Here is a 16,145-nt window from a genome sequence, read left to right as displayed (position 1 = left end):
GCGCCAGTAACATCCCCGGAGATTGCAGCGCAGCGTGCAGTCTCAGCAGATTTCTCCTCAGCACGAGCACAATGTTTGCAGTCGGCGGCCACACACGGCCGGCGCACTGCATCCGCGTTACTGTGGCCACGGCCCGGGCGGTGCACAACCTCAAAACGAAACTCCTGGAGTCTAGACAACCAGCGCGCGAGTTGGCCCCCGGGCTTGCGGAAACGCATGAGCCACTGTAGCGAGGCGTGGTCGGTGCGCAGCAGAAAGGGCACCCCATACACGTACGCTCGGAAATGTTTAAGGCTTTCGACCACTGCGAGTAGTTCCCGGCGCGTTACGCAATAGTTGCGCTCCGCCTTGTCCAGGCGGCGGCTATAGTACGCTATTACGCGCTCGGAGCCATCCTGAACCTGCGACAGGACTGCTCCGAGGCCGTGGTCGCTCGCATCAGTATCCACAATGAAACTCTCAGACACCTTCGGATACGCTAGAATCGGAGCATTGCACAGGCGGCTTTTTAGCTCCTCGAATGCCCGCTCCGCCTCGTCAGACCAGCGGAATTTCACACTAGGCTTAGTCAGAGCGCTGCCACGTCCACGAACCCCCTAATAAACCGCCTGTAATACGAGGCGAGCCCCACGAAGCTGCGAACCATTTTTGCGTCTCGCGGTGTGGGCCAGTCACGGACCGCCTGCGTCTTTTTGGGATCGGTTTCCACGCCAGCACCGCTCACTACGTGGCCCAGGAAGCTCACACGCTGCCTTAGCAGATTACACTTTGCCGGATTGAGCGTCAGGTTAGCCGCCTGAATTGCGCCGAGCACCATTTCAAGGTGAGACAGTGCGGAGTCGAAGTCGGTTCCGTGCGCCAAGACATCATCCAAATAAACGACGCAGCACGACCGCGGAACCCTGCATAAAACACGTTCCATAAGACGCTCAAAAGTAGCGGGCGAGTTACACAATCCGAACGGAAGCACCGTGAAATGCCATAGGGCTGAGCCGAGCGAGAAAGCGGTTTTCTCCCTATCCCCCGCCGCGAGGGGCACCTGCCAATATCCGCTCCTCAGGTCTAACGAGCTGAACCAGGCTGAGCCAGACAGCTGGTCCAGCGTATCGTCGATCCTGGGGAGCGGGTAGGAGTCAAGCTTCGTGACAGCGTTAAGTCGCCGATAATACACGCAAAAGTGCCAATTTCTATCCTTCTTTTTCGCAAGGACCACCGGGGCCAACCACGGGCCGCTCGAAGGCTCAATAATGCCCGTACTCGCCATCTCGCGGACTAACTGCTCTGCCGCTACGCGCTTTGCCAACGCCAGACGGTGCGGCCTCAGCCTGATGGGCTGGGCGTCACCCGTGTTTATCGAATGAACCGCAAGGTTAGTTTTAGTACACTCACGCTCAGACACAGCGAAACCCGTGCGAAAACGGCCGATCAGTTCGCGCAAACGGAGTTGTTGGGGACCAGATAAACCCACACAACTGCGCTCCAGCATCTCCTCTATCGGATCTACACTCAACCCCGCATCCAGCGGACCCTCTACCGTATTACGCACCGAATCACACACATTCCCTCCCACCAGTTCACTTACCCCTAACTCGTCGCGTATCTCTACGGGGAGTCCAGTCACCAGCACCGAGCCCCGTGCACAGTCAATGATAGCTCCGACGCGTGAGAGCAGGTCCTTGCCCAGAATGCACGGGTCGTTGATGCGTCCTACCCAGAACATCAATCGTCAACTCCGTTAATCCTAGGAGACCTATAGGCTCCGCGGTGACTGAAGAGAGCGATGCGCTGGCTGTTGTCAGTCACGAACTCGCCCGCTACCTCCGTCGCGAGCTCGGGCCGTATCAGTGAGACTGACGAGCCCGTGTCCACCAGCGCGTTCACCGTCACTCCATTCAATGTGCATCTCAGGAAGTAGCCGCTGAGTCCGGCAGTTCCGGAAGCAGATCCCGAGGGTAAGCATAGCGTTCCTGGCGGCCGCCTCCGACGGTTGGCGGCTGAAACGTGTTCTCAGCGCCCGCCTCAGTTCAGGCAGCTCGCAGCGGCACTCAGCGGGGAGCTCGATCAGTACCCTCAGCGCGTCGCCCTGCAGCGCCAGGCAGAGGTTGGCTGCCGTCTCTGCGTCCGTCCAGCCCGCACCGCCCGCCACGATCTCAAGCTGAGCTTCGAAGGCTGTCCAGTCAGCGCTGCCGTCGTAGGGGTTGAGCCGTCAAGCCCGCCATCCAGGAGGCTTGCGCCGCCATCATCGCGCCGTCCGTTCCACGAGTCGGCGCCGCTGTCCTCGCGCCATCCGCTTTGTGAGCCAGCGCAGCCGTCCTCGCGCCATCCGCTCTGGGAGCCAGCGCCGCCGTGCTCGCGTCGTCCTCTCCCCGACCACGACCTCCGAACAGCCCGCTGGCGCCGTCAGGTCCGAGTCCACTCCGCTGGAGAGCCTTGCCTCTAGTCCGTTGGTCCGCTGTCTTCCTCCTCAGCCATTCGATTTCCCCTACCAGCAGCTCAATATCTTCCAGCAGGGTCACTTCTGACACCAAATGTGGCGTGGAAGAGGAAGGAAGACCCGTGAGACTCATGCTGAATGCTCAATAGCTCCTTTATTGAACAGGCTTGCCACTCACTTACAGTCTTTAACAAGACTAGGAGAGCTAAAACCATTAACCCACAGAGCTCAAATAGCCCAAAGGCCACCAACCCAGCTGTGTGTCTCCCAGATGGCAGATCCAGAGTGGTGCCCACCCTCTCTGCATAACCCCTCCCAAGGGAGATGCCCCACCCCTGTCATCCTCGCACACAGGAGAACAGAAACATGCCTACAGGCAGCCACACACACAACCCAGAGCCGCCACAGTATTTTAGTCTTCTTTTTTTGTTTAATTGAACTAAAATACAGCTTCTAAATACTCACAGAAAATTAGAAGAACAAAGAAATATAGCCTACAACATAGATGGCAGGCTTTTAATCATAATATATGATGTACTGTACCATACCTAGGGTAGCTAGGTACCTAAAAGTGAGTCTCAGAAATGTGTATGCAATTGAATGGCCCTAGAAGCCAATGGAAAATAAGCTGCCAAAAGACTAAACTCAGTTATTATACACTGATCTCAGTTTGAATGTTTATGTAGTCACAAAAGTTCACCTAAACTCAAAATAGTGGAGTAATGTTTGTAAATATCACATTTTTAGCTAAAATAGATGTAATTTATTTAAGGTTATTTATATTGTGGGTTTACAGTGTGTAGGATATAAAATAGGACTTGTATAATTTGTATAATAATAATAAATATTTAATACATTGTACAAAATATAGAAAAACCCTGTATTTCTAAAACAGAACAAAACTGTATCTTGTGTCCGTTATTATATTATTTCAGATTATTTCAGAAGTATAGAAGTTTTTTATTATTATTATGCTGTACATCTGCTGCTTTAGAGATATGAGGTTTCAGCCTGACACTCATGATGTTTGTATAACTGTGGGTTGTGTAACTATTGATGTATTGACCTGAAGATCCATCTTGGAATTGATTACAATTAGTGGTGGCCGTCTGCCAATACTGATAATTACAGGCATAAATTACATAATTTCTTACATCATCATTCAGATTTCTGTCTTAAGTTTTTTTTTCTTTTTCTAACCTTTAAACATAGACTATGTTTTACATAATGATTTGGCTGCATAAATACACACAAATGACAGCTTAATAATATATTTGTTTACATTTGTGTGCATTTGTTTAAATCATGTAAAGGAAAGGTAGAAAGAAAGGTAGCACCTCTGAAAATAACACCAGTAGAGACCAGAGACAGTAAAATCAGTCACAGCAACACTGGTGACAGTAACACATAAAAATAACACCAGTGACAATAGTGACAGTAACAATAAACCAGAGACAGTAACATCAGTAAAAATAACACAGCTGACAGTAACACCAGAGACAGTAACACCAGAGACAGTAACACCAGTGACAGTAACACCAGTGACAAATCTTTATATGGAACCATGAGCTAAATCAGGGGTGTCCAAACTACGGCCCGCGGGCCATTTGCGGACCGTTTCCTTTTTTGGAGCGGCCCGCGAGGTATTTTAGAAATAGAATGAAAGTTGGCCCGCTGTTAAGCAGGTTTTTATAATGTGAGATTCAAAGTTTGAACGCTAGGTGTCAGAAACGGGCCAAAGAGTCTAAAAGCGGAGAGGGTGCGCATTTCTAGCGCAGAAAATCAGGCCAAAGAGTCTAAAAGCGGAGAGAGTGCGCAGTTTTATCGCAGAAAAACAGGCCAAAGAGTCTAAAAGCGGAGAGAGTGCGCATTTCTAGCGCAGAAAAACAGGCCAAAGAGTCTAAAAGCTGAAAGAGTGCGCATTTCTAGCGCAGAAAAACAGGCCAAAGAGTCTAAATGTTGCCGTAATTAAGGAGTTTTATATTAAGAGACATCATGAAATTAAACATCAATTTGAAAATTCTTAGTTTACACAACACAGTCAAAGATAAAGATAGTAAGTCAAGTAAAATGGTGTGTAAATGAAATACTCAGGAAAAAAGTATTAATTAAAGTTATATATTTTATTATTTGTTTTGGCCTGTGACTTCAAATATATATTTTTTCTGGCCCCCAACAAAAAAAGTTTGGACACCCCTGAGCTAAATTATAAATGTTCAGATATTTGTGACTTTCTTTGGACTTTACAATAGATGAAAAAAGATTAATATCCTCCTGAGACCCGAACTATTGCTATGTAGGAGCTATGTAGGATCAGTAGGACCGAACAAGTATAAAAACTAAACTTTGTCTTTGTATAGAAAGTCATTTTTGCAAATAACATTATCCTTATAAGGAGACAGTAGTTTATTTTAATATTTAAAAATGGTCAGAAGAACAAAATTAGTCCAAAAACTAAATTTTAACTTTCTGCAGTGAGTAAATAAACTAGTTTCAATCGTAAAATTGGATGAGAATTTTTACCTGGCCCATGTTTCTGTCTGGAATGGCTGTAGAAACATGTGACTGGGATTCCCGCCATCTTATTTTTAATCACTTTAAAAATTAAAGAGTTAATGTTGTCATGTGACCACCAGATGGTACAGGCAATGTCTCCATATGAGGACAAAGGGTTAGCATTAAAAAAATGTTCAATCATGATGCAGACATGCAGAAATTGAATGTCCTCATATAAGGACACAGTGGGTCTCAAGAGGATATAAGATGATTAATGCAATCAGTGTGGTTTTAATGCTGTACATTTGTTTCTTTAAATTTATTTATAATTTTATCTATGTCAAATAAATCATCAAGTAGATTATTTCAGATACAATAGTGGACAAAATGTTATTTTATTTAGGACACTTAATACACTAGATTGTATTTAGGGGCATTGGAGCACAGGGAGCCGAATACAAATGCATGGCATTTTCTTTATAATTCACAATTACTTGCTACTTTGTGTTGGTCCATCACATAAAATCCCAATAAAGTACATTCATTTGCGGGTGTAATGTGAATAAATGTGGAAAAGTTCAAGGGATATGAATACTTTAATATGCACTGTAATATGCAACCCTATCAGAGTGTTATATTTTAGTGTAAATCATACAGCTGTAATTGCAGTAATGTTCAGTGCTTCAGTGCGCCTCAGACTGGTCCTCTAGACCCTCAGACATTCCACATTTAGACATTAGTCCAGGCTCAGACTCGGCCACCAGTGTGCCTCCTCTGGGTATACAGTGATCTTAATGGTTTGGTTCAGGTGTTCTGGGGGTTTTGGGACAGAGCAGAAATGTGGAGCATGTTGGAGGACTGAGGACTCGTTTATTTGCAGATTCTTCTTTAGCCTAAATCACTCTGAGTGATTAAAATAAAATTATGAAAAAGACAGAGTGTACTACACACTGAAAAAGGGGGAGTGACTACACACTGACAGTGAGCGTCAGAAACTGGGAGGTTATTATAAGTTGATTTAAAGGTCCCATATATGTATCCGCAAATGATCATCTAACAAATTGTGGGTTTACAGTGTACCAATAATTTAGAAACCCACCAAAAGATTTCCAAAAAAAAATTTACTGGGAATGAATTAAAGCCATAGAAGTCCAAATGAAAGAGAGTCAGTAATTTTGAGAACTCACTCGATCCATTCTTTTCTTCTTCACAGAAAAAGGAGGTCTGGAGGAATATTCCGGTTACTGCACCACCAAGCGGAGACCCAACAATGCCCCTCCCGGCTTCCACTCCTCCCAGCACCACCTACCATGGGGTGGCGACTACACCCTCGGCGGGAGGGGTACACTGCCCACCCACGCCACACGTCCCCGGATACCCCACCCCCAGTCAGCCCCCAGCCACACCCCCAACCCGTACCCCCTGGAGCCACCCGAATCGAAGCACAACCCTAACTACGACACGCTCTCCAAGCCGCCACGGCGGGTCAAGTCTACCGACCAGCTCCTGGCGCTCGCCGACGGCAACACGGCGACGCTATCCCGCATGAACAAGAACCAGCAGCACCAGTACTACAAATCCAAAAACTCCAACACCCAGAACACCCTGCGCAAGTCCAAGGAGAGGCTGCTGATGTCTCCTGACCACCTGGAGGAAGAGGTGGGGGAGTACGGGAACGGCGGAGGCGGCATGGGCATGGGCGACTACACGGGCGGAGGGGGCATGGTGCCCACCCTGCCGCGCATGGGCCACCAGAAGGCACAATCTCAGCAAAACGTCTGCGCCACGCCCTCACTCGACCGCCATCACATGATCAAGATGAACTCCCACCCCACCTCAGGCCGGGAGCAGGAGCGCAACGCGGCCGCCATGTCTGGTCACCTGGGGGGCGGCGGCAGCGGCGGCGTGGGATGGAGCGAAATGCCCAGCACGGGGGTCGTGATGGGGACGGGAACGCTGGGCGGGCACAGCGCCAGGAGGATGGCGTTTGCGGCCAAGAGGCAGAACACCATTGAGCAACTACACTTTATCCCCGGTGGGGGAGGGCCAGGTGGAGGGGGCGTGGCCAGAAACCAGGAGGTCCGAACGGGGAGCAAGAACGAAGTGACGGTGTGAAGATGAGGACGAAGGGGAGGGTTAAGAGAGAGAGAGAGAGAGAAAGCAAGAACGAGAGAGAGAAAGAAAGAGAGAGTTAAGGAACATGAAGGATATGCGGAGGAGAGAGAGAGTGGGCAGAAGAGGGAGTGAAGTAATGAGAGAAGAGTGTAAAAAAGAGTGGGTGGATGGTAGAGGCAGAGAACGAGAAGCAGAGAAGGAACCAGAGAAGGAGAGGAGATGGAGGCACGATGGAGATGAAAGAATGGAGAACCTGGGAAAGCAGAAGCTGTAAATACAGAGAGAAGAAGACGGAGGTTGTGAAGACAGAAGCTTAGAACCATGTATTATTTTCCTCTTTGTAAAATTCCAGCCATAATTACAGTATAATAATTATGTGTATGTTCAAAGTTTGATGAAAGCCACCTCATAAAACAAAACATCAACAAACGAGCATCACACGAGCGAAGAGGCAGGACGCTGCTTCTCGAACGCAGAATTTCATGTCACTGTGTGTCACGTTTCTACTGGATCTTTAAAAACCATTATATTTATCGCCATTCTAGAGCCATATGTTCGGGAAATGTCCAATGGAACATTCATCCAGGACTATATATAATATTAAAAGGAAGAAAACTTGGACACATTCAGTGTGCCTACATAAAAAAAAGAATCCTTCGTATTGGTTGGGTTGCGCTAACGAGCCAACTCAAGCCAGTATTGATAAGAATAAGAAATACCACATACATACAGGATGGCCTCTGATAACGGGAGTGGGCTGGCTTTTTAATGTACCACAATCTACTGCCACACCAGTATATATGGGTGACGTCTGTAATAATCTGGGTTTGCTTGCATTCCAAAAAACATTGCCACGATGAAAAAAAAAATCATACAAGGGTAAGACTTTGCTTGAACTGTGTTACACAATGATGTGGGCATAACCATGCTATAAGCAGGTCACAGGAGACATTATATCAGCAATATACATAATATAACTAGGCCTGTTCACTTAGTTTAGTCTAAACAACTTAAAATTATTTTTTTTACTTCTGCATCTCAGTTTGGTCAGCAATACACAGAGGTGTCAAATGTATACACATTCACTCTATACTAGAAATATAGGTACTAGGATTTAAGAATACTTCTGTAGAAGCTGAAGCATTGATTCAAGCATTTTACTCTTTAAGTAAAAGTGTAAAAGTAGTTTTCATTACGTTTTTAGTGAACAATCAATTTGTTCACTCTATATATAACATAACATCTCAAGATTTGGATGCTTTTGACAGTGGAGCTCCGAGCTCTTGCTGGGATTTGAGCTCATGATGTCCTCACACTTGATGAGCTGTAGCTAGACCGTAGGGCCGGTCTAGAACTGTGAAATTACACTGCATAAATTTACCCTTCAATTCTTTCTCGCACAGAAATGTACATGGCTTTACAGCCCTAGAGTGGAGTTACTGTCTAACTGCTAGCTTGACAAGATACAGTATCATACTACATGAAATCATAGGTTCAGATCCCATCAACATCACACAGTCTGAGAGTAGGGTTGGTTATAGAGGCACTGTGTACAACCAATTTGTAACTCAATTTCTAAATTAATTGTTGAGCCAATTTAATTAAGCTATTTTCACATTGCACACGGTAGCCGCATCGCTGTATGCTGATCCCCATTGTGTTCCCCTGCACCCTTGTTTCCCCCAGCACCAGAGCATTTTGTTGCTTTAAAAGTGTTGTGTTTCCACGCCCATAACCACGCCTCTGCCATGCCGTAAAGTTCAGAGATAAAAGGAGGAAAACCAAAACCAGAGCTTTATTCTGAGTTTGAAACAATGTCTACATATCTAAAGATGCTGTAGCTGACACCACACACCAAATCACTAATCCCAGACGTCACGTTTTTTTAAAAACCCTGCCTATATCAGCTGGTGACCCTCTGTGTCAGAAGCATTTTCTCCCCAATTTACACGGCCAATTACCCAACCCACTCATTAGGACTCCCCCTATCACTAGGAATGCTGCAACACACCAGGAGGGTGAAGACTAGCACATGCCTCCTCTGATACATGTGAAGTCAGCCACCGCTTCCTTTCGAGCTGCTGCTGATGCAGCATTGCTGAGCATCCGGCGCACTTGGAGGAAAGTGCAGCGACTCGGTTCTGATACATCAGCTCACAGACGCCATGTGCTGTGGACATCACCCTAGGAGTGATGTGGGGAGAGACCTGCGACCTCCTGCTCATAGTGGTAGCGCTTTAGACCGCTGGACCACTTAGCGCCCAAGGAGAATGTTTGACCTACGGCCGAAATGCCAGTGCAGACACCTTTCCATCCCATTTTTTGAATGTTCTGCAGAAGTTGAAAATTCTCTGGTTGTCTTTTGTTTCATCCACCCTTTGCACGCATGCCATCCACCCCTTAAGTGCATTTTCTACACTCTTTAAAGTATAGAGTATAGTGTAACATGCTTACTGTTTCTAGACTTTCCTATACCTACTGTAACTGTATTAGCTCAAATCAACATCGCACAATATCTGGATCATCAGCTAAGGGCACCTTTGTGGCTCATTGGCTTATGACATGATTATACCTATAACTGTGTCACCCATTTCAAGCAAAGTGTTACCAGAATGAGATTAAATGAGACTGTACTCTCTTAAGAGATGCCCACAGGATCCTTGCCTTGTTTGTCCAACAGCACAAAATCTTCAGCACACGTTCTGCCAGAACAGCTCGGGGATAAGCACCTACTTCTGTTGGGATTCTGAACTGGAAAGTTCACAGAAGTTCACGGAAACCCAGTAACGATTATTTTAGTCACCTTGCCCACACAAATATCTCAAGGAAGGGACCGGCAGCCTGCCTGCCTTGCCAATAGAAGCCATTTTTTACACCTGGGCGGAAAGGCCCGGCCTGGAGTGGGTCAAAAAACAGAACAGAGCAAAAGCTAAACATAAAAAACAAGATATGACAATATGACAATCACCATTTCTATCCATCTGATGAGATGAACTTTGGCACTTTGTTGAGATTCTGAGCCGTCACTTTTCTTCAGCACGCAGGGATTCAGACCAGGATCACGCGGGACGCTTTGACCAGGAGGACACTTTAAGAACTGTTACGCCGTCGCAACGTCCCGACGACCCAACGGCCCAACAGCCCAATGTCACAATGGCCCAAAGCCTCAGAACTATTAGCTTTGGTTTGCTCACCACGTCGGGGCGTGCTTGGGTCGTTTGCGTTTGTTATGTCTGTCGCCGAACAGACAGGAATAAGAACGCTGACCACGTAACATAGCTCAGGTGTGCACGCGGGCACTTAGGTGAGCTCACGGATGAGCAAAAAAGAAAAAGAAAAAAAGAAAAAAAATACTCGCTGGGGTTTTTCTTTTCCAGACTTTCTGGAATCCCCCTAAAGCCATGACAGCAGGCGTCAGTGACGGGAGTAGAAAAGTTCAGCTGTGCTTTCATACATACCTGCTGTCCGTCTGTCATTCGGGGAAAAAAGGACAGAGCACCATACCCAATATCCTAATCAATAACTTATTAAGCTTATCAATATTAAGGGCTATACTACATGTGTGTCAGTGGCTTTGCCTGCCCACAGTTTTTGAGTTCTTATTTAAAACGACGACATTGACGTTGATGGCGGTAACGTTGATGTATAGAGGTGGCGGAGGAGGCGAAACGAGGTGTGACGAGGCGAAGCGGGCGGGGCTAGGTGAGGCGGGGGCGGGGCTAGGCGAGGATCAGCCCACAGGATAAGCCCTCTGAACCAGTTCAGCTCTTCTCGGCTCCTGTTTTACTCCTTTATTTTTATGGTTTTACTGCGAGTACTGGTGATTTCCGTATTAGATAGTCAGTTACAGATGTAATTATGTGTCCCAGTACAAGTACTTGCCTACAGAGAGCCACCTGAGGGGCGCTCGCTCGCTCAGCGGCGGTGGGCTAGGCTCGGTGGGCTACGCTCGTTTACTCTCAGACGGGAACTAAAAACGGATCTTGACGAATCACAAAACGATACGTAGAGACAATCTTCCTACAGACTACATAAGTGTTTGTTATCGTCATTACTATGACAGTTAATATTATGGTTATTGGTGATATTTATTCTTATTGCTGTTATGATTACTGATTATCTTCTCATTATGATGGTGATATTTTTTCTTCTGTGGTTTTAGTGTTTAACTCGTTTTTTCGATATATTTCTCATGCGATCGATTACTTTTACGACTGCTCGCGAAAAACACAAATAAATAAATGAACGAACGAACGAACGGACGTACAAACAGAAGCACAAGCGGGCGCTCGCTCTTTTTAGTGCATCCCGGCGACGAGTGCGCTCCGATGTTCCTCGGTGTGATGTCATATAGTGTGAACCATCATATCCAAGCTTGCCAGTTGTCACTGTTGCTGCGGCATCACAAACACGGGGTTTTTTCTATGATGTCACGGTGTGTGTGTAAATGAACAGTAGGTTGACATTAATGCGATCTCAGCTGTTTGAATGTTTATTTCAGGGAATATTAGAATAGCTAAATTAATTTAGCGGTTTTTATTTGTCTTAATAAGTCTGTAGCAACGTCTGTTCGGTTTTGTACCCACAAGCCATAACTGTACGTTTTTATGAGAAACGCAACAAATAAGATACCATCAGTTGTGCTAACTAACGCAAGGCCTGCGACATTTTCACCATGCTCAGTGCGATAAAAAAAAGACGCTTGGTGACCGTGTCGGCTTTGGAGGCTACGCTCTCTGTTTTGAGAGATTTGGTTTGAATGGGGGGTTGGAGATTGGGGTTGGGGTGGGGTTGGGATTTGGGGTTGTTTGGAAAGAGCCATAAAGGAACAGTCCTGTTCAATACTTATCATTAAAAGCTAATGTTAAAGTGGGACGTATCGTTTCGTAACAAGTCTGGGGACATGCCTTATTCAGGAATGCATCATTTAGCAGACATTATCAGCATCGTGCCCATATAAGGAACTCTACTTTGGGGTTTACGTTGGTTCTCTGTATAAGAAAAATGGATATCCTCACTTAATTCCACTGGATACACTGGATCCTCTGAATTATAGGTTTAGCCAAGCATGCTACATCAATATATAGGCTATAGGCTTAGCTGGGCATGGCTTATGAACTCACAGTTCTAGCTGCAACACTGAGATATTCCCAGCAAAAAACAAACGTTAGCAATGCTTAAAAAATGTTTAGCCTGAAATCAGAATGTTATTCAAACAATGCTCACATAATGTTCCCAGCTAGACAAACACAAACGTTATGGAAACGTTAATATAATAATATTTGCAGAACTGTTGCAGCAGCATTACCAGAATGTTTAAAAGCGCTAAATAAAAACAACATTCCAAAAAAATCCAAAACACTCTAAGAGAGTTAACTGTAACGTTCAGAAAACATTTTACTGATATACCGTATTTTTCGGACTATAAGGCGCACTTAAAAACTTTTAATTTTCACAAAAATTTACAGTGCGTCTTATAATACGGTGCGCCTTTTGTATGGATTTTACTCGTCAGGTTGTAAGGAGCAGTAAACACACACTCCGTGCAGCGTTATAGAGAGTTTCAGTGCTATACAGAGTCCAGAGCCGTGCAGCTCCGAGGCTGAGCAGCAATAGCATTAGCTAAATGCTAACCGCTAAGCTAGCTAACTTTTTCACTGTTCAGAGATCAGTATTATCTAAATTTAGTACTTTTAATACTGCTGGAGCAGTATTATTAGAGTTAGATGCTAATCGCTAAGCGTTCCCTGTTCAGAGGTGAGTTATCGGCCTGTAAGTCTGTGCTGCTTTGCCTGGCTAGCATTAGCTAGATGCTAAGCACTAACTCTCTCAGAGGTGAGTTTTATCAGCCTGTAATCTGCTTGTTTACCGTGTTAAAACAAGCTACGGGGGACGAATCGCTAGCTAATATCTCACTGTCTTACCAGAACACGCAGGATTACTCAGTGTAACGCTGTCGTTTAAGTTTGGGTTAACTTTACTAGTTTAGGTGACTAGCTAGCGTGCTAGCGGATAGCTATGCTAACGCTGGTGCAGCAAGCCTTAGTGGAAATCTGGAAATCTAAGCTTACTGTAAATAAACTGAAGCACTTTACTCACCCAAATAAACAGTTTTCAGGAGAGGAATCTGTGTAGATTAATATCCAGCACTCGTTTGACTTTGAAAGAGCTAGATTTGTATACTGAGACGCTCCACCGGCAAGACACCCCCCCCCGCCATGGCGCCACCCCTGTTCACTTTGATATAGGCACCCTTTCTAGTGTCACTTAATGCGCCTTATAATGCGATGCGCCCTATGTATGGAAAAATACCAGAAAATAGGCGTTCTTTGATGGTGCGTCTTATAATACGGTGCGCCTTATAGTCCGAAAAATACGGTACAATTGTTAGCATGGTCAGCACTCATGTATGACTATGTATGAGTCAGTGCTAGGCCATTTAGTAAGTGGTAGCAAAGTAAACTGATAGCTTCAGTCAGAGTGCCATTATCATGCAATACTGGCACTCGTAGAACATCTTTCAGCCAATCACATTGCACGGTCAGAAGTATCTGGGTAATAACGAATAATCAGACTGTGGCTTAAGAGTCAGAGTCTAGAAGCATTTTTAGCTGTGTATTTTAACACAAGGTATGATTGATACACAATTAGCCAGTGTGAAATGACAAAAAAATAAATATTGCTTCCAAATTCTGCATTTATTTGCAGAAAATGAGAAATGGCTGAAATAACAAAAAAGATGCAGAGCTTTCAAACCTCAAATAATGCAAAGATCATATGCCGTCCATATGCATAAAGTTTTGGAGTTCAGAAATCAGTATTTGGTGGAATAACCCTGGTTTTATTCACAGTTTTGATGCTTGGCATGTTCTCCTCCACCAGTCTTACACACTGCTTTTGGATAACTTTATGCCACTTCTGGTGCAAAAAATCAAGCAGTTCAGCTTAGTTTGATGGCTTGTGATCATCCATCTTCCTCTTCGTAATATTCCAGAGATTTTCAAATTGGTAAAATCAAAAGAAAACATAATTATTAGGTGGTCTCTCTTTTCCAGAGCTGTCTAATGATATTTTAATAATGCGTGTTCGGCAGCTTGGCACACAAAATGTATTAACCGAGTTTGTTATAACAGAAAGTCATGCCCCTGTTATACTAGAAAATTCATTTGAAATGCTAGTGCTCAGCTGATGTTACTCACGTGTCAACAGCAATGCCAAAAGCAGGGCTCAGCCAATGTTGCTAATGCTTTCTTAGCAATGTCTATGACCGTGCTCAGCCAACATCGCTAACGCCATGTTAGCAAAACCAGCGACCAGACATGTCTAATTTTGCTAACTTCAGCGGTGCCGGTCACCGTGCAAAGTCGACGTCACTAATGCCAGATTAGCAATTTGGGCAACAGGGCTCAGCTACCTAATAAGCAGATCCCACAGCCTGTAAGCCCTCCCACTGAACAGCTGTCCCAGTCTGGGTACCAACCATACTCAAACTATTCAGCCCTGCAGTTACAGTGGCCGAGAAATCCCAACACAAAAAGCAGGAAACATCAAAATGACAACAGAGGTGCTGCAAATACAGCCAGAACACAACAGACTTTCCCCTGGGGAGCCTAAAAGAGGCTGTACCCATAACCTACGTCTTCAGTAATGTTCGGTTAGGCAGCACTTTTAATATGCATGCAACCATAGTAATCACAGTAAACAAACATAACTTACTTTTCAGAAGGTCAGAGGTTGGCACCAATAGTCTTCTGTGCACACAGCAAAGTTTGAGATGTTAGCTTAGGGGTACAGTATCTAATATGGTCCCCTGGGGAAATTCCTTGCATTTTGACTGTGTTTGCAGCATGCTTTTCTATTTGCAGCAAGTTTCTCTATTTGCAGCAACTGTGTCGTCAATTCGATAGATGTGTTTTTGTGTGTTTGGCTTTCTTGGCCACCATTAAAAAAAACAAATGTAGTGTTACGTTAGCTTGCACGTAGCAGTATCCACATTTTGACTTGTCATTAAACCTGTAAAGCAGAGGACCCAGTGAGATTTAGTCCTGTATCACTCAGCAGACATCCAGCTTAAACCCATTACGATTTCCTATTATGGGCTCCACTGCAGAAAGACGACACAACGTCCACAGGTCTATTGCAACCTGCAGGTCCCCGAACAGAACTCAGTAAGAAGGTGAAAGGATGTGAATGCTTTGACTTGAATGGTTGTATGCTCACAATCTTGTGAAGAACCCCACACTCTTCAGTGAGGAGCAGATAGAGAGAGTCTGATTCGGATGAAACACCTCTGAATGTACCTTCAAATCTGCAGGGGAATGTACAAGACGAGAGAAGAGCCAGAAAGAATGTTTGGTCAAAAGTCAGTCAAGCTCTTATTCACTGAAATGTCCAAATCTCATATTGTTTTACTAAGTGCTTTGTTTCATATATCCCTCTTAGGTAAGAAATATAAGGAAAATTGTGATAATTTCACCTTTGTAAAATAAAGTCGACTGATGAAAACATTGTGTTTGGGATTACTGCCTTAATGACACACCTACACCTCTTATCTATGAGAAAATCACAATTTTACTATTGTTTTCTAAAACAGGGGGCTGCAAAGGTACTAATAAGGGCTGTTTGATAACATTTTTGTTTTCTTTTCTGTTAAAAAAGTACATATTTTACCAATTAGATAGTTGTATCATGCCCAGGCCAGGCTTAGAATAGAGTTAGAGCCCTATTACATTCAACCCTGTCACCTTGAACCAGTCATATTCAACCCCGTCACACTCAACCCCGTCACACTAAACCCCGTCACATTCAACCCCACGACAGTCAACCTTGTCACACATAACCGTTACTCCGTCTGAAACAACCATGTCACATTCAACTTCGTCACACTCAACCTCGTCATACTCAACCTCCTCACACCCAACCCCCGTCACACTCAACCTCGTCATACTCAACCTCCTCACACCCAACCCCGTCACACTCAACCTCGTCATACTCAACCTCCTCACACCCAACCCGTCACACTCAACCTTGTCATACTCAACCTCCTCACACCCAACCCCCGTCACACTCAACCTTGTCATACTCAACCTCCTCACACCCA

At 45.1% G+C, this 16,145-nt stretch overlaps 1 protein-coding gene across 1 annotated transcript in view; it reads left to right on the top strand.

The window, feature by feature from the left end:
• LOC103030813 (protein shisa-7) overlaps positions 1-15,550 on the top strand; it is a 71,580-nt gene extending 56,030 nt beyond the window's left edge. The window contains exon 7 of the mRNA XM_007256473.4: positions 6,144-15,550. Within this exon, the coding sequence (XP_007256535.2) occupies positions 6,144-7,045 (902 nt within the window). The 3' untranslated portion in view covers positions 7,046-15,550. The remainder of the gene's footprint in view (positions 1-6,143) is intronic.
• The last annotated feature ends 595 nt before the right edge of the window (positions 15,551-16,145 follow it).

Source organism: Astyanax mexicanus, chromosome 6, assembly GCF_023375975.1.
Source record: "Astyanax mexicanus isolate ESR-SI-001 chromosome 6, AstMex3_surface, whole genome shotgun sequence".
NCBI lineage: Eukaryota > Metazoa > Chordata > Actinopteri > Characiformes > Acestrorhamphidae > Astyanax > Astyanax mexicanus.
Note: the sequence above shows the minus strand (reverse complement) of the source record. Positions and strands in the feature narration are given on the sequence as shown.